At 42.5% G+C, this 16,815-nt stretch overlaps 1 protein-coding gene across 1 annotated transcript; it reads right to left on the bottom strand.

The window, feature by feature from the left end:
• Nucleotides 1–4,557: 4,557 nt before the first annotated feature.
• Nucleotides 4,558–12,780, bottom strand: C3H1orf162 (chromosome 3 C1orf162 homolog). Its single transcript, XM_052637946.1, has 7 exons — nucleotides 12,655–12,780; nucleotides 9,301–9,376; nucleotides 7,140–7,187; nucleotides 6,114–6,183; nucleotides 5,563–5,657; nucleotides 5,239–5,291; nucleotides 4,558–5,035 (listed from the first exon to the last, which is right to left on the bottom strand). The coding sequence occupies exons 3-7, from the start codon at nucleotides 7,174–7,176 to the stop codon at nucleotides 4,868–4,870; spliced, it is 423 nt and encodes a 140-aa protein (XP_052493906.1). The 5' UTR covers nucleotides 7,177–7,187; nucleotides 9,301–9,376; nucleotides 12,655–12,780; the 3' UTR covers nucleotides 4,558–4,867.
• Nucleotides 12,781–16,815: the final 4,035 nt, after the last annotated feature.

Raw genomic sequence — 16,815 nt, forward strand, 5'->3', positions numbered from 1 at the left:
CTCGGCCACTCCTGAGCAACACCACAGTCAGATAACATCTCAAGATCTTAGTTCTAACGCAACTAAGTCAAAAGTGAAGAAGAGGGCCAGATCTCGATCAGGGGGCCAGAAGATCACTTCTGCTGTATTCCTTAGCCAATAAATTTCTGACCCAGTGTTGAATGAACTCCAAGGTATGACTAACTTCTCTCAGGATATCACTGGGAAAGTATTTCTAGAAAAGTTTGTTTTAAAGCATAATATTCCAGTTTACTTCTGAATTAGTATTCCATGCTGTTCTACCCAAAGAAAGGGAGAGAGGCTATATCACAGGTTCTCAGAGTCTCTTGGCTCAAAGACTGGGAAACTGCCACCGGTTTGGGAAACTGTATGGGGAACCAGACTGAATGGACACTGCTTCTGATCAGTAAGAAACCAAAGTGTGCTAAGAGAAATATCCATTCACATCAGGAAACAAATCGAGACAAGGGCATCAGTAGTTGTGGGTGTGAGTGAGGTGATTCTGTCACGAATGCCAGGATTACCTACACTCCTAGCTTCCACCTGCACATCTACACCTCTCTCCCCCTAGAGTGTGTCTGCTGCTTTTCAGACCCTGGAATCTCCCCACTGCTTCTGCTGCCCTCATAAAATCCCTGCTCTTCCAGTCCCTCCTGAGAGGGTTTTGGCCAGTCTCCATGCTCAGGACACACAGTGGCGTCCCATCTGGGCAGGCCTGGGACAGGGTTCTATATACACCTGCACGTTTAGGTCCAGGCTCTCACAGAGTCTTTTAAGAACACAGTTCCTTCAGCCCTAAGCCTTCTCTGCATAGGTAGGGAACCCAAAGCTACTCAACAAGCAGGCTGATGGGAAGAGCAGGGAGGGGGACCCCATTCCTGCCACCCTCTGTATGTCCACTCAGCCAGTCCCTTCCCTCCCCAGTCCCAGATAAAACAACATCAAAAGTCCGAATCCTTCTCCTGTGGCCATGTGTTAAATTTGCACAAAGAAGCCACTAGCCCACAGGTTTTTCAAACAGCAGTCCATCCTTGGGACTTCCCTGGTGGCTCAGACGGTAAAGCATCTGCCTGCAATGCGGGAGACCTGGGTTCGATCCCTGGGTCTGGAAGATTCCCTGGAGAAGGAAATGGCAACCCACTCCAGTACTCTTGCCTAGAAAATCCCATGGACGGAGGAGCCTGGTGCAGGCTACTGTCCATGGGGTTGCAAAGAGTCAGACATGACTGAGTGACTTCACTTTCACTTTAATCCATCCTTGGCTGGGTGGGTTAGGACATCCTACCACACAAGGCAAGAGAGCAGACATCAATTTTCCATGACAGATGAAGACATCCATAGACATCTTGGAAGATGCACACTTACCTATCTGGAAAACTATTTCCTTTGGGAATCCTACAGGTTGGTTCTGGTTCCACGGTTGAGTTCACAGCCTGTTTTCTCCCCATACCAAAGACTTGTTGAATCTTGGTCAATTATTTACTCATTTCGTCTTTCAGCAAGGCTAGTTGTGTGCTACTTTTCATGATAGGGAGACAAAAAAATCAAGACTTTGTAAATGCAGGGTTGTGCTGTTAAAATTAGGAAGTTTCAATAAAACAGGGAAGAGGAATTAATCTGACGTTTCATGTATTGGGTGGCCATAGGACGCTGGTTATACATCTTCTTGCAAGCTGTTCATAAGGTACTGGCCCTGAACTGGAAAGCTGATGTGGCTTCTAACTTCAGGGTTGGTAGAACTGTCTCAAGTCTGCTCAGTTTCAGGTGAAACTGAGTCCTCCGCTACCAACACAGCCAGCACGGGGGAGAAGGGCATTCCTGGCGCTCTGCTGCCCTCGTGCGGCCGACCGCGCTGTGGCACTGCTATCTCTTCCCAAGACTATTTCCTTAAACTGGCTCTCCACAGAGGGAGCCCTTCCTTTATCAACTCTCACTTCCTCTATCTTCCCCTCAAAATCCAGCTGTCAGGAGCAGCTGCTCCATCTGAGAGCGAACATACTCCCTAGAATAGATCATCTAACTTGACCTTTCTAGTTTCTCTGCCACTGAATGGGGTCTGGGACAGCTTGCGGTGGAGGCCAGAAGCAAGGAATTTGAAGTCAGAGGGTTTAAATTTTGTTCTGTTGCTCACTAGCTGGGAGACACTGGGTAAATTATTTCATCTCTTTGAACCTTAATTTTCTTACCTTGATTCTCAAAAATATTACTTAATGTATTTTTAAGAGAGATTTGTAGAAAAAGCTTTCCTCCCCGTGGACTGAGCTCCGTTGGTGGGCACTCCTTAGTGAGGGACGCCCCCGCAGAGTGGAGTGATTTGTCTAATGAGTCTGGGAGTAGGAACCAGAAGTGACTGCTCTGCCCTTCCCCTTCCTTTTTTAATCCCTTGGGTGCAGATTTCAAGAGCACACGGTATCTTTCGCAACTCCTGAGGGCAGTTGAGTTGCCGTTTGGGTTGTGGGGAGGGGCAGGGCTTACTTGCCTTAGTGCACGGAGTTCAGGGTTCTGCAGCTATGGGTTTATGCTTATATTTTCCTATGTTTGTAATAAAGATGCTGCTTTGATCTCTGTCTGCCGAGTCCTCTTATTTCTCTCTTGGTTTAGAATTCAGGTGGGGAATGCGAACACTAGGTATCAGGCTCTCTGAAAATCTTCAACAAGGTAAATGAAGGACTTCAAAAGTTACAAAAAAAGGTTTTTAAAGGAAAACATACTTCTTCCCACCTCTGCCCCTCAGTCCCTCAGTTATCAGGTTCCCCTCCCCAGAAAATAGCAATTACTAAAACCATTAATGATGTTTCTTACAGACAGAGACTAAACATATGTAAATACAGGTATGGAGTCAGTATTCGTGTGTGACTGTGAGCTCAGGCAAGTTGTTTGACCTCCTTGTGCCTCCATTTCTGTACCAAAAATGAGAATAATAACTGCTGCAACCTCCTGGTGTTTTGTGGGGATTCCATGAACACATGCCAAGCACTCGGAATAGTGTTTAGAGTATAGCAAGCCTCACTTAGTTTTGGTCTATTTGATGAATGCTGCAATTCAAATGACATAGGTGACTTCCACATGTTTAAATACGATACATTCTTTGAAACAGAATTTAAAATGTTGGCTGTTGCCAAAATGCCTTTCATAGTAGTTGTATCAACTCACTCTCCCACCAGTACTATATATGTGTTTTAGTTCTCCACAATCTTGTCCAGTTTGTTAGCAAACTTTTTGAATTTTGCGGATCTTATTGACAGAACTTATCATCTAATTATAGTTCTAATTATGATTTATCTTAAAGAGTAAAGTTGAGTATCTCTTCGTATGTTTGAAGCCATTTATATTTCCTTTTCTGCTAATAGCCTAACCTTATCCATTCTTTTACTTTTCTATTGAGTTGTTGATTTTTTTCCTTATTGATTTATAGGAACTCATATATGTTGAGAAGATCAGCCCTTTGCCTATGAGATGCTCTGCAAGTATTTTTCCGGCTTGCCATTTGTCTTTTGAACGGTATTTTGTAAATTAAGTTAATCAGTCCTTTCTGTTTTATTGACCATGCGTCATGTATTCAAAGGCACACTTCACTTTGTTGTTTTCCAAAGTTCTCCCATATTTACTTCAAGCACTTTTATGATTTTTTTAGTTAAATTTTTGACATATCTGGAATTTTGAAAAAAGGAGTAAGATATAGATCTGATCTTATTTTCATCTTCATGACTACCTAATTTTCTCAACACCATTTATGAATAAACTAATTTTCCCCAAATGATTTGATATACCAACTTCATCATACTCTAAATTTCCTCTTGTGGAATTTTTGGTCTATTTCTGGTCTTTCTATGTTATCCCTTTATTTTTTCACTCATAAACCATTAACATGTTTTAATTAGCCATTCTTAATAAAAGAGTACTTTCAGTTAGCTGTTCAGGTCAGCCTTCCCATCTTTTATTTGCTTACTTTTATGAATGATCTTTCTTATTTATGGCTTCCAAAGGAAATTTAGAATAAACTTACCCAGTAAAAAGTGATCTTACTGATATTTTTACTAGGACCATTTATGGGGTTATCCATTGGAATTTGGCAGGGGAGAGGGCTAACATTTCGATCAGTTTTTTTTAGTTCCCCTATACTGTTGTTATGCCTATCTCTTATGCTATAGCAAGGAGATGGACATCCTCATTTGAATAGTGCTTTATCCAACAGGGACCTTGTTTTGTGTAGTGCTCTGGGATGTACAGAGTACTTAATGATATCTCATTTATTTTTACACTAGGAGATGTGTTATTAGTTCTGTTTTCAAGATGAGGAAACTGAAGCTTCAAAAGTTTAGCATACTTGCCCCAATGAATGAAGGACGTTAATTAGTGGTAGAATTTGGGACTTGTACCCCAATCGATCCTGCGTTAGTTCCAGATACCACCACTTTCATTAGGCTTATTCTGGCTGTGGATGAGCTCTGCACCTCTAGAGGTGATGGGGAAAGACACATCAATGATGGAGAAGGAGTCAGCATTGCAGAGTCTGCTTTTATTTGTAATCCAACCCGGATTGTTCATTTGGTTGACTCTTCCCAAGTAAATCAATGATGCCAAGGGAACACTCTTGGTGCTGTGAGCTCTATATCACACTTTTTAGAAGATGACAGGGGAGGTACTCTCAGCTCTCAACAGTCTAACAGGCTGTTGGTCCAAGTGGGAGGGCCATAGATCTTTTCTCAGGCCAGGAAAAGATTGACCCTTGGTCTTCAAACTGGGGACTAGCATTGTCTGAGCACACCCAGACAGCTCCAGCTGTGGTTTCATCTGGTCGTAGTCCAGAATTTGTTAAAATGGAAAATGATGGATGAAGATGGAGGTGAGATAAAAGGAACTGGACTCAAGCCTCACTGGAGAGGCAAGGTGAGTTTGTCATTTTAACCTGAGCATAGACAGCAGGATCCGAGTATACAGCATTCTGTACACTCTCGGTGAGGTGAGCGCCGTTTTCTTTGGGGGCTTTGAAAATCATGCTGGCATAGGTAAGTACCTCCTCTGAGGATGAAAGCTGCAGAGGAGGAAGGAAGAGGAGGAATGAGTCATTTCGATTTGGAGGAAGGTGTCTCTTAGAAGCAAGTGACATTTAAAAGCAACTTGAAAGCTTGGGTCAGAGAAGACCCACAGAGATCAGAAGAACCCTTCGAAGAATCAGTTGCCCAGTGTCCAGTGGCATCAGGCCTCCATATTCAGGAAACAGAATGGCTGTCTTACCTTGGCTGGATGATCTGAAGGAGGATCCAGGGTCTGGGGACTGGAATGACCTGCTGCAAGTGCCAGGAAGAAGAGGAACAAGTCTCACCCATGGGGCCTGGAGGAATTAGAAGCTTCTTTCTTTAATCTTGGGTGAAGGGACAGGATAGCGGGGAGGTGCTGGAGGTGGGAAGGGTGGAGGATGAGGAGGGCCAGGAGAGAAGTGAAGGGGTTCAAGTTCTTAATCTGTGGATAGCGTGGGCTCTGTCTGATTTACTCCCCTCAAAGCTACCTCTATTCTCGATGGCAGAGAAAGAAGGGCTGTCACAGCTCTTGGAGACTTACATTTTCTGAAGCTCTTTATGATGAGGAAGACAAAGGCCATCAGCAGCAGTGTCAGTATAACTCCAGCAAAAAAGGCTAAGACCAAATGTTCTTTGCTGTTGTGGTGAAGAAAGGGGGCAGATGACCCATGGGACTTTTTGAAGGCCTTAAGACAAGAGGGTGACCCTTTCCACCTATGGGTAAACCCCTGAAATAGCTTTCACACTGGTTAGTCAACTTGCAATCTCTCCCCCAAGTTTTCAACTTTTGGCTTTCAGGTTCCAGATCCACTTGAGGTGTCAGTAAAAGGTGCAGGCTCTGTTCCCCCTTAAAAATGTTCATAGGACTGCACATAGCAAATTTTATAAGTTTAGGGGCTTCATGAGTCTCTCGAGGCATGGGGGACCCCAGATAAAGAGCCACACTCTGAAGGTAAAATACTGATTTACTACTACTGCTGTTTCTGGTCCCTTCTCCCCAAACCTCCCTCCCCAAGTCCATAAGGCAAAGTGGTCAACACAGAATCAAATGCCATGTGGTATGAGATGAAATAGGAGGCAATTCTTGCTTACCTGGGGTGGCCAGAGGGGCAGGGTGCAGAGGTCACTGCCGAGGCTGTGGTGGGGTGGGTGCCTGCTCCCTCTGCGAAAGAATACAAAGGGGATTAGTGCATCGGCAACATCTTCTCCAGCCCAAGGGTCCCTGTGTGCTCCCCCTTATCCAAGCAACCAGTGGAGTCTAACCATGGGGGCTACAGCTCTGTAAGAGGAGGGAACGTTGTTTCTTAAGCCTGTGTTTTTTAACATGAAAACTACATCAGGAGCTTAAACAATTATCAGCTACACAAGTGAAAGGAGAGCCTAGTGTTTCTGCAGTCCCATTTGTCCCTGTAATGCCATTTCAGGGCTCTCTCTCAAAGATTTTAATGAGACCTAGAGACATATGCTCCCTGGGACTTAAGCAGAGAATCTCAAGGCCAGGGGTTAAAGACCAAAGAGATACCTAGAACTAGCATTTCCCGAAGTCCCGGGGAATATAACCTTAGAAATTGCTGCCTTTTTTTGGTTCATTTGTTTTTAGGGCAGCTATTAACAGTGACTAGCCAGAGGCAGCCTTGGTGAAGGGACTTCCCTGGAAGCTCAATGCTAAAGAATCTGCCTGCCAAAGCAGGAGACACTGCTTCAATCCCTGGGTCAGGAAGATCCCCATGGAGGAAGAAATGGCAACCCACTCTAGTATTCTTGCCTGGAGAATCCCATGGACAGAGGAGCCTGATGGGCTACAGTACATGGGGTTGCAAAGAGTCAGATATGACTGAATGACTGAGCATGGTCACACTCAAGGGAAGTGAGCCAGGCTCTCAAACTACCCAGATGGTCTAATGTTGATTGAGCACAGAGACTCCCTTTACTCATATTTGGAGGATCAGATAGTTCTCCCTGGTTCCCATTTCCACTCTTCTTAGCATTAGATCCTGCATCCGATTCTTCCAACTTCAGAAATACTATCCCCTGACAGCCCTTCAGCACAGTGTCCAGTGATTCCAGTCCATCTGAACTCAGCATCAAGGTAAGTAATGGGTTCTGTTGCAGACTTACTATCGTTTGGTTCAGGTTTGGACATTTGGCTTCCCATGTTGCCTTCCCCTGAGAATTAAAAACAAAAAGGTAGGTCTTACAAAGCTTGGAAAAGAGAGGCAGCAGAGGGGCCAATTCTGAGATTGTGATCTTAATATAGGAGCTGTAATGAAGGAGAGAGGCAAACGGTGGGAGGGTGTTCTTGTGAGGTCAGTGGTCCCAAACTTTACAGTGTGAGGACCGCAGTTCAGCAGGCAGGCCTCAGCTCTGTGATCTCATCAGAGCATCAAGAATTGACTGAATGTTCCAGAGCAGACTCATACCAACCAGCTCATAGGAGACTAATGTATGAACTAGAATAACATAAGAAACATGTTTGTATAGCTGGTGCATTTCATCAAACTGCATGAGAAAGCCAATTAAAACCATAATTTTTATTGATAAACATCAGATTGAAGTCTGAAAGAAGCAGAGCCGGTGATTTTAATACTGAGTGTCACGTAGGTCCGATGCGCTGGCTTCAGTCTTCCCTAGTGGAGCTGGGCAAGCTAACTTGCTCTTGGAGGTCCTGCATCAGACACTTCTATTTTGTTCATATATTATCTTTTCAAGCGTGACAACGTCTTTATATAAGCTATGGTTATTCATGTTAAACTTTCTGTATTTCCCCTCTTATTTATTTATACAGAAAAGTATAGAGTACCTAAAAGCAGAAAAGTAAAATCACTCAAACTTCCACTATCCATTGTTAATATTTTAGCGTATTTCCTTTTTGTTGTACTTCCATGCATCTTTTAAAAGCTAGTTGAGATACTTCATAGTTCCTTTTCTTTTCTTACTAAGTGTTTCATCATAAACATTTTCCTATTTCACTGAAAATTTCTATAAGCCTCTGAGTGGTGATAGGTTCTTCTGTTGTAACTATGTACTATAGCTTGGTTTTCTAGTTTCCTGCATGTTGATAAAAATTATCTCCACTTTAAACAAAATAAAATAACAAACAATTTTAGGAGGCCACAATTTTACTACATACTTAGACAAACCCATGGGAAGAATTTTTAATTCTGCTATAACTACTGTATTTTAAGGTTATTTATTTAGACAATAAATGACATCAATTATTTGTACTTAATTATTTAGCTGTCAAAAGTGAATTAATTTCCGAGTCCTTGGACATAGGGAAAGATTGGGAGAAGGACACCTCATTGCCATGTACCAGTTACAACAGCAAAATTATCAAATGCCTTACAATCAAACAAACTTTTAGAGATCATGTAATCTAGGATAACAAGAAAGATGCCACGGGGAAATTTGGTGAGAATTCTGAGCCATAGGGATAGAAAGTCCATCATCCATAGCAGAATCCATAGGGGTAACAATTTTTCTAGCACTTTTTGCTCCTTTTTCTAATTTAAAAGTCAATAATCAAGAAGGAGGGGATATATGTGTACATATTGCCAATTTACCATGTTGTACAGCAGAAACCATCACAACATTGTAAAGCAATTATATTCCAATAAAAATAAAAGGCAACATAATTAAACATAATGATAATAAACAAAAAGTCAACAGTGTTCTTTGTAGAGTACTGTAAAATATTTATGTAGTATTTTTTAAATATTGAAATATGTGTTTGCACTAATCATAGTATGAATTTATCCTATGAATATGTACTAGACCATATCACTGGGGAGGTTGGGGAGGGGAGGATCATAGGTTTCCATAAGATCTTAACCTTCCCATGAGTGGTTCTAAATTCACAACCACCCCAAAGAAATGTTAGCACAGTCACCTAAAACAAAAGCTGGGTCTCCCCATCCTCAAAGACAAAACATTCACACGTTGCCACAGGGAAATAGTTAATGAAGCCACGCTAGTTACAAATCCATTCTGAGAAAAACAGGAAGCATATACCCTTTGAAAACAACACTCCAAACATTTGACAGAAACATAAATTAAAATAGAGACAGTACTCTATATACATGCTTTTTCACATTTTGTCCAGCATTGGAGAATCTTACTGATTGCCATAATATCCACCAACTAAAAGCAGCCATTCACATACAACCTTTCCCCGACCAGATAAGGTTAAAAAAAGTAACTGAAACCACTAAAAATTAGATTAACATTTTGTTTTGGTGATTATTTCATCTATATTAAAAGATGGGGTAAATGTGTTTACCTTTTAAGACAAAGTCCAGTTGTAAGATGTCATTGTCTAAGACGGAGCTTTTCACTTGCTGCTTCTGTTACCATTCCTGTTTCTCAGAATGACGAAACAGTGATTACTGCCACTGACACCATTAAGCTGTGTGTCGCAAAGTTCTTACCTCAAGGGCCAACTTCCTATTTGTGGCAAACTGTATTTTTTTTCATTCTGCAAGCAGAGAACTTTTATATCTTTTGACACATGAAGTATTCATTGAATATGGAACTACCATGTCAGATGTTGTGGGGATCACAGTGGTGTGACATTATCACTGTCATCAAGCATGTCATAATCTCGTTTATTCCAGCCAAGGAAGTAAGGTTGATAGAGAAAAATGAAAAGCAAATGGTGTTAAGTGCAGACTAGACAGACTTTTAAGTGTTTTGAGACCATGGAAGTCGCCAGCTTCCCCAGTGGCTTAGTGACAAAGAATCTGCCAGCTAATACAGGAGACATAGGTTCGATCCTTGGGTTGGGAAAATCCCACATGCTACGTGGCAACTAAGCTTGTGCATCACAACTACTGAGCCTGCACTCTAGAGCCTGGGAACTGCCACTACTGAGCCCAAGTGCTACAACTGCTGAAGCTCACACACACAAGAGCCTCAGGCTCTGTAACAAGAGAAGCCACCACATGAGAAGTACACACCACAAGGAAGTGTAGCCCCTGCTCAACACAACTAGAAATAGCCTGTGTGCATCAGTGACAATCCAGTACCGGCCAAAATAAATAAATAAGTTATATATATATATATATATATATATATATATATATGGCAGGGAGTTTGCTTCAAAAGGAAGGTGGATCATTTACTTGTAAACATTTACCCATAAAATAATAAGTATACACATTAAATAGACACAATGGGCCATGTGCTATGGGTATTTTAGAGAGAAGGCAGGAAAGCTCATGAGGCCTACTGTCTAACTGAGAAGAGTAACAATAGAAAAGGAAATAACAATTGATTACGGATTGTGTTCAGGGACATGAAGGAAAGAAACAGAGTGCCCTGCTGGGGAGTCAATGATGGGAGGATGTCTTTAGATAAAATGGATGACCCAGGAATTCCTGTCCAAGGAGTGATATTTACCCTGAGAACCAGAGGATGGGAACGAGCTGGTTGGGCAGAGAGCCTGGGGAAGACAGTTCCAGGAGAGGGCAGAGTAACTCGCAGGTCTCGGAGAAGGGAAGAGCTGGCAGGACAGGCGGGAACAGGCAAGGCTGCAAGCAGGGAGACCTGGAATATGCCTGGGGGAGAAGAAATGGACTGTGTGAGGAAGTTCCCAACCCAAGGGCTGCTTGCTGGGCTTTGAGCGATGGATTTCTGGGACATCAGCAAGGTTCAAGAGAGAGGCCTTGATAGAGGGTGAGACAGAAAATAGTTGTGTAGATAGATTTGAGATATACTGTGGAGGTCTTTAAATCCAAGCAAAAAGTATATTTTAAGTATTAATAAAGAACAACTAAAGATTTTGGGATTCTTGTGTGAATTCCAAACATGACCTGTAAGGAAGATTGCATCACATCAAATAAAATAAACTGTGGATAAAGAAAGAGACAAGGAAATAAGCTGTGTCAGATATACAGGATGGAGTGGGACTCAAGAGAAAAGGCTCAGGTCACACAATAAGGAGGGGAAGTGGGTGTCAAGAAAAGCATCATAGAGGAGATGATGTTTGAGTTGCTTCTTGAAAGATGAATCACGTTTTCTAGGCAGACAGAAGAAGGAAGTGTATTCCAGGCAGACGGACCATGTGAGCAAAGACAAGCTTTGTCATGTTTGTGATGTTCAGCGAAATGCAAGTATTTCATCATTGCTGATGCTAGAGATTAAGAGTGGGTGGAATCTTTTTCTAGTGGGGGAATGGAAAAAGAAAGACTGTAGAGGAAGCGCAAGGCCCCATGATAGAGGACCTTAAGCAGATTTTCCCTGGAGACAATGGAGAGACTGCTGAAGGATGAAACACGATCACATTCTGGTTTGGGCAAGAGTGTAGGAGGGACTTGTGCAGGCCAGACAGGGGGCAGGGAGTCCTTTAGTATGGCAGGGTTCCAGGTGAGAAACAAGGATGATCTAATCAGACACTGGCCTTGGGGAAGAGGAGGCAAGGCAGAAAGGTGATGAATCTAATCTTTTTCTGGCTGTGAGAGAAAGGTAAGGGCGAGAGAGCTCAAGATAACTCCCAGGTTTCTGTCTTGAATCACCAATTAATGATGAGAATATAGAAGGTGAGTGTAGGATTGGGCATGTAGAATGAGCTTACTTTTGAACACATTGAGCCTAGGGTGCCTGTGGATTGTACTACCGAGCGACGTCAAGGGGGTAGTTGGATGCACAGGTCAGGGGCTCATCAAAGATCCAGAGCTGTGTGGTAGAGAGCACTAGTTCTCACCCTGAACCAGATCTCCTCTCCTGGCACAGACCCTCTTACGGTTTAGTAGTGCCATGTGATAAGCTCTGGCCAATGGACCAATGAACGTGATGTAGTTCCCTTTCAGTTGAAGCGTTTACCCCTTCCCCTTCAGGGTGATCACAGAGATTTTGTGATGAGAAGGTTGAAAGCTCTAAAGTGGATCACTGAGTCACTATAACGAGGATAGTTTCTCCGGTGGGTCACCTGGAGCTACAGTGGATTGTGTGTGAGCAAGAAATACTTTTCCACATTACACTGTTGAGATTTTGGGGCAGTTTCTTACCTCAGTTGACTTAACTTATCCTGGCTAATACAACTTGGGATACAGATTAGGAAGCCATCAGCATACACGTGACTGTAGAAGCCACGGGGATGGATAAGATTATCCAGAACAGCTTGTAGAATGAGAATAAAACATTCCTAGAACTCTAAGGAACACCACCACTTAAGAGGGAGTCAGAAAAAGTGGAGGAGCTTCCTTAGTGACTTGCTGGTAAAGAATCTACCTGCCAATGCAGGAGACACAGGTTCAATCCCTGATCTGGGAGGATCCCACGTGCTGTGGAACAACTAAACCCGTATGCCACTACTATTAAATCTGTGCACTAGAGCCCACATGCTGCAGCTACTGGAGCCCACACACGCGAGCGCCCCTGCCCCACAACAGAAGCCACTGAAATGAGAAACCCGAGCACAACTAGAGAGTAGCCCCCACTCTCTGAAACTAGAGAAAAGCCAGCGCAGCAACAAAGACCCAGCACAGCCAAAAATTTAAAAATAAATTAACAAAAAAATTTTTTTAAGAAAAAAAAAAAAATCCTGGAGTCAGTTATGGAAATTGAGAGGACACAGTGACAGCAGTAATAGCAAATGTAGGGACCAGAGAGGAAAAGAAGGAAAAGCTGTGCGTACCGAAGAATTGATGCCTTTGAACTGTGCTGTTGGAAAAGATTCTTGAGAGTCCCTTGAACTGCAAGGAGATCCAACCAGTCCATCTAAAGGAAATCAGTACTGAATATTCACTGGAAGGGCTGATGCTGAAACTCCAATACTTTGGCCACCTAATGCTAAGAACTGACTCATTTAAAAAGACCTTGATGCCAGGAATGATGAAGGCAGGAGGAAAAGGAGATGACAGATGATGAGATGGTTGGATGGCGTCACCGACTCTATTGACCTGAGTTTCAGTAAGCTCCTGGAGTTGGTGATGGACAGGGAAGCCTGGCGTGCTGCAGTCCATGGGGTTGCAGAGTCGGACACGACTGAGACTGAACTCAACAGTGCCAGATGCTGCAGAGAGAGAGGCTGATTAAGATGAGGACTGGAAAGAGTTATCGGATTTAGAAAGGAAGAGATCCCAATCTCTTTGCTAAAGCAGCTTGGGGTATGATAGTGGTGGAGAGTAAGACTTCAGTAAGTTAAAGAGTGAATGGAAATCCCTAGATGTACAGCAGATTAGATCTTTTAAGAGATCCTCTTGTTAAAGAACACCAACAAAGGCTAGATAAAACATTTGAAACACCATAGTTTCAGGTGGTGCTAGTGATAAACAGGGCTCCCCTGGTAGCTCAGCTAGTAAAGAATCTGCCTGCCAGTACAGGAGACATAAGAGACATGGGTTCAATCCCTGGGTCAGGAAGATGCTCTGGAGGAGGGTATGGCAACCCGCCCAAGTATTTTTGCCTGGAGAATCTCATAGACATAGGAGCCTGGCAGACTACAGTCCAGAGGGTTGCCCAGGGTTGGACACTATTGAAGTGACTTTAAACACACAATTTAAAAATGCACGACTGATAAGTAAAATAGACAGCCAGTGGGAATTTACTGTGTGACACAGGGAGCTCAGTCTAGTGCTCTGTGACAATCTACAGGGGTGGGAAGGGGTGGAAGATGGCAGCAAGATTCAAGAGGGAGGGAACATATGCATACATGTGGCTGATTCATGTTGATGTATGGCAGAAACCAGTACAATATTATAAAGCAGTTATCCTCCAATTATATATATATATATATTTTAAAATGCATGGCTGAACTAGAAGTTGGAAATCCTCAAAAATCAGAGAGTTGAGACCTGGAGCTGCTGTTTATTCTAGGAAGAGCCACCAATTTTTGGTGACCCGAAGATTGGGTCTACAGGCCTTGTATGAGGTCAGGAAACCTAAAGCCTGCATCAAGGTGGGAAACTGGATCAGATCCCCTGAAAGGGAACCCACAATAAGTGAATTAGAAAAAAGCAAACCAGATGGAAGTGGTAGGGATCCTTAATATATCAGTTTTCTATTGCAGTATAACAAATATCACAAATATAGAGGCTTAAAACAGTACACATTCAGTTTCTGTGGGTTACAGGCTGTTGCGGTTCAGTTGCTCAGTCATGTCTGACTCTATGTGACCTGACGGATGGCAGCACACTAGGCTTCCCTGTCCTTCACCACCTGAGTTTGCTCAAACTCATGTCCATTGAGTCAGTGGTGTCATCCAACCATCTTATCCTCTATTGTCCCCTTCTCCTCCTGCCTTCAATCTTTTCCAGCATCAGGGTCTTTTCCAATGAGTTGGATTTTTGCATCGGGTGGCCAAAAAATTGGAGCTACAGTTTTAGCATCAGCCCTTCCAGTGAACATTCAGGATTGACTTTCCTTAGGATTGACTGGTTTGAGCTCCTTGCAGTCCAAGGGACTCTTGTTCATCTTGTTCCTCTGCCTCCTGCATTTCCTGGAAACTGGAATTTACATCTTAAGTCGTGATAGACTCAGGGGAAATACTTCTGGATAGGTTATACCACAAGTGATATTGGCTACTTCATATTTCAGGAATTCAGGAAACTCACCTGGTTATTCCACAAGAGTGATACTGAGAATAACCGGTGAAGTGGGTCACTGGCCACTTGATTGGAAAGATCTTGATTCATATTATCATTGATTATAAATTACTCTTACGGTCATTATAAAACTTACAACAAAAGAATCTAACGTTTCCCTTTTTTCATTGATATGTAATCTTTTGCTAACACAAACATATTTCAAATCAATTTGACCTCTTCATATCAAATATTTAAAAAACAATTGGTTTTCCAATGTCTCATTTGAGGTTGCACAACCAATTACCACACATTCAATTTGTATGTACTAAACCACAACCATCACAAAGAAATAAAAAAAAAATTAATTGGATAATAAATGCTTTACAATATTGTGTTGGTTTTTGCCATACAACATGAATCAGCCATAAGTATACATATACCCCCATCTCTGGAACTACCCTCCCGACCCCTCCCCACCTATGCTATGCTCTATGTTATCACAGAGCACTGGGCTGAGCTGTGTTATACAGCAACTTCCCATTATACACATGGTAGTGTACATATGGTGGTGGTGGTGTAGTCACTAAGTTGTGTCTGACTCTTGTGACCCCATGGGACTGTAGCCTGCCAGGCTCTTTGGTCCATGGGATTCTCTAAGCAAGAATACTGGAGTGGGTTGCCATTTCTTTCTCCAGGGGATCTTCCCAACACAGGAATCGAACCTCGATCTCCTGCATTGCAAGCAGATTCTTTACTGACTGAGCTATGCACAGTGTATATATAAACTGATATTCTGAAGGTAGAGATTTGGTACTGTACTTTGGAGTCTCACCTCTAAAATCCCTGCTCAGCTTATTACTTCCATCTCACTCCTGACTGGCTTCACTTTGGGTTGTGACACCCGTCCTTGCACATAGGTAGACAAACTCCTCTAGCACATTCTTGTCCAAAAGGAGCAGCATGTGCTCTATAGCTGGCCGCTATCGTGATGTCCAGGTGGCAGAACAGTGTTGCTTACCCACAGCATGTTGCAGTGCTGTGTGAATACAGGAGGTCACTGCCTGGTTCTGGAAACTATGGGGCACACTGTCAGTCTCCGCTCAGATCCAGTGGCCTTTTGAGTCCCAGGTGAAGCTCTTTTGTCTGAAGTGACTAGCTTGAGGGCTGACAGCCTCATGCCTGGCTGCCTTTGCAGGTGCCAAGCAGGAACTACTTTGTGGCTTATCCATGTTGCTGCTGATCTGTTGATCCAGCAGTATTAGCAGGGCTGTAATTTCCCAACTTCTCTCCTTGGGTCATCCTTAAGCTTCTCTAACCTTTGAACCAGGAATATTAGGAAGGGCCTCGGGTTTTGCAGGACCATGATACCATGAAGATCAGAGGTAATAAAAACGGACAAGGGTTTCAGTCTGTGCTTGTAGTTTCCACTTGTTCCTACCCTCTCCCACTTCACATCTATCTTCCCTTCTTAAATGCCCGCTCCATGCATGTCAAGCTCCTTCGTTAGAAAGATTAAGAGCTTACAGAGACTGCTTAACCAGCTCCCACAAGAGCATAAAGTCAAATTTCTTACATATAAACATATATCCTAGTATATCCTGTGCTTCTGATAGTTATACACAAGTGAAACGATGAGGCTATTTAGACTACCTAAAATGGGACTCTCAAAACACCTTGTACTAAAATCTGTATTGTATCATATTCCCCCTTTCCAGTAGATTAATACCTTGTGGTAGGAACTTTTTATCTCTGTGTGACCACTGTAGGATAGTGCTTAGCAATTTTTCGTTTAATGAATAATTTGGAACACCTACTGACCCTAGTAAACTCTCCTTTAAGCAACATCTTAATAATGTTGTCAATCTGATTTCTATAGAAGATGAATATATTAGCCATCAATACTGACCTAAATGATTGTATTATCCACTTGATCACAAGTAAATCCTTATAAAAGTATGAGAATTAACTGCAGACAAACCTATGGAAAGGCAGAATTTTCTATCTGTTGGATTCTTGAGAGTAATTATATGACACATGGAGTCCATAGTATTTTCTGCAGAATTACTACTAAAGCAAAAATAAAGTCAATGATATATCATTTCCTTTAGCCATTTTAAGAATACTTAAAAGCTTTAGATTCCCCATAACCTAGCAGCAAGAAATAGCTTACCATTAATAATTATATAAATAAGATTCAGTTCAGTGACATCTTTAATTTTTACCAATAAATGTTGAAATGATATTTCAGAAAATTATGCATCCTGAAAACC

This window comes from Budorcas taxicolor, chromosome 3 (genome assembly GCF_023091745.1).
Source record: "Budorcas taxicolor isolate Tak-1 chromosome 3, Takin1.1, whole genome shotgun sequence".
NCBI lineage: Eukaryota > Metazoa > Chordata > Mammalia > Artiodactyla > Bovidae > Budorcas > Budorcas taxicolor.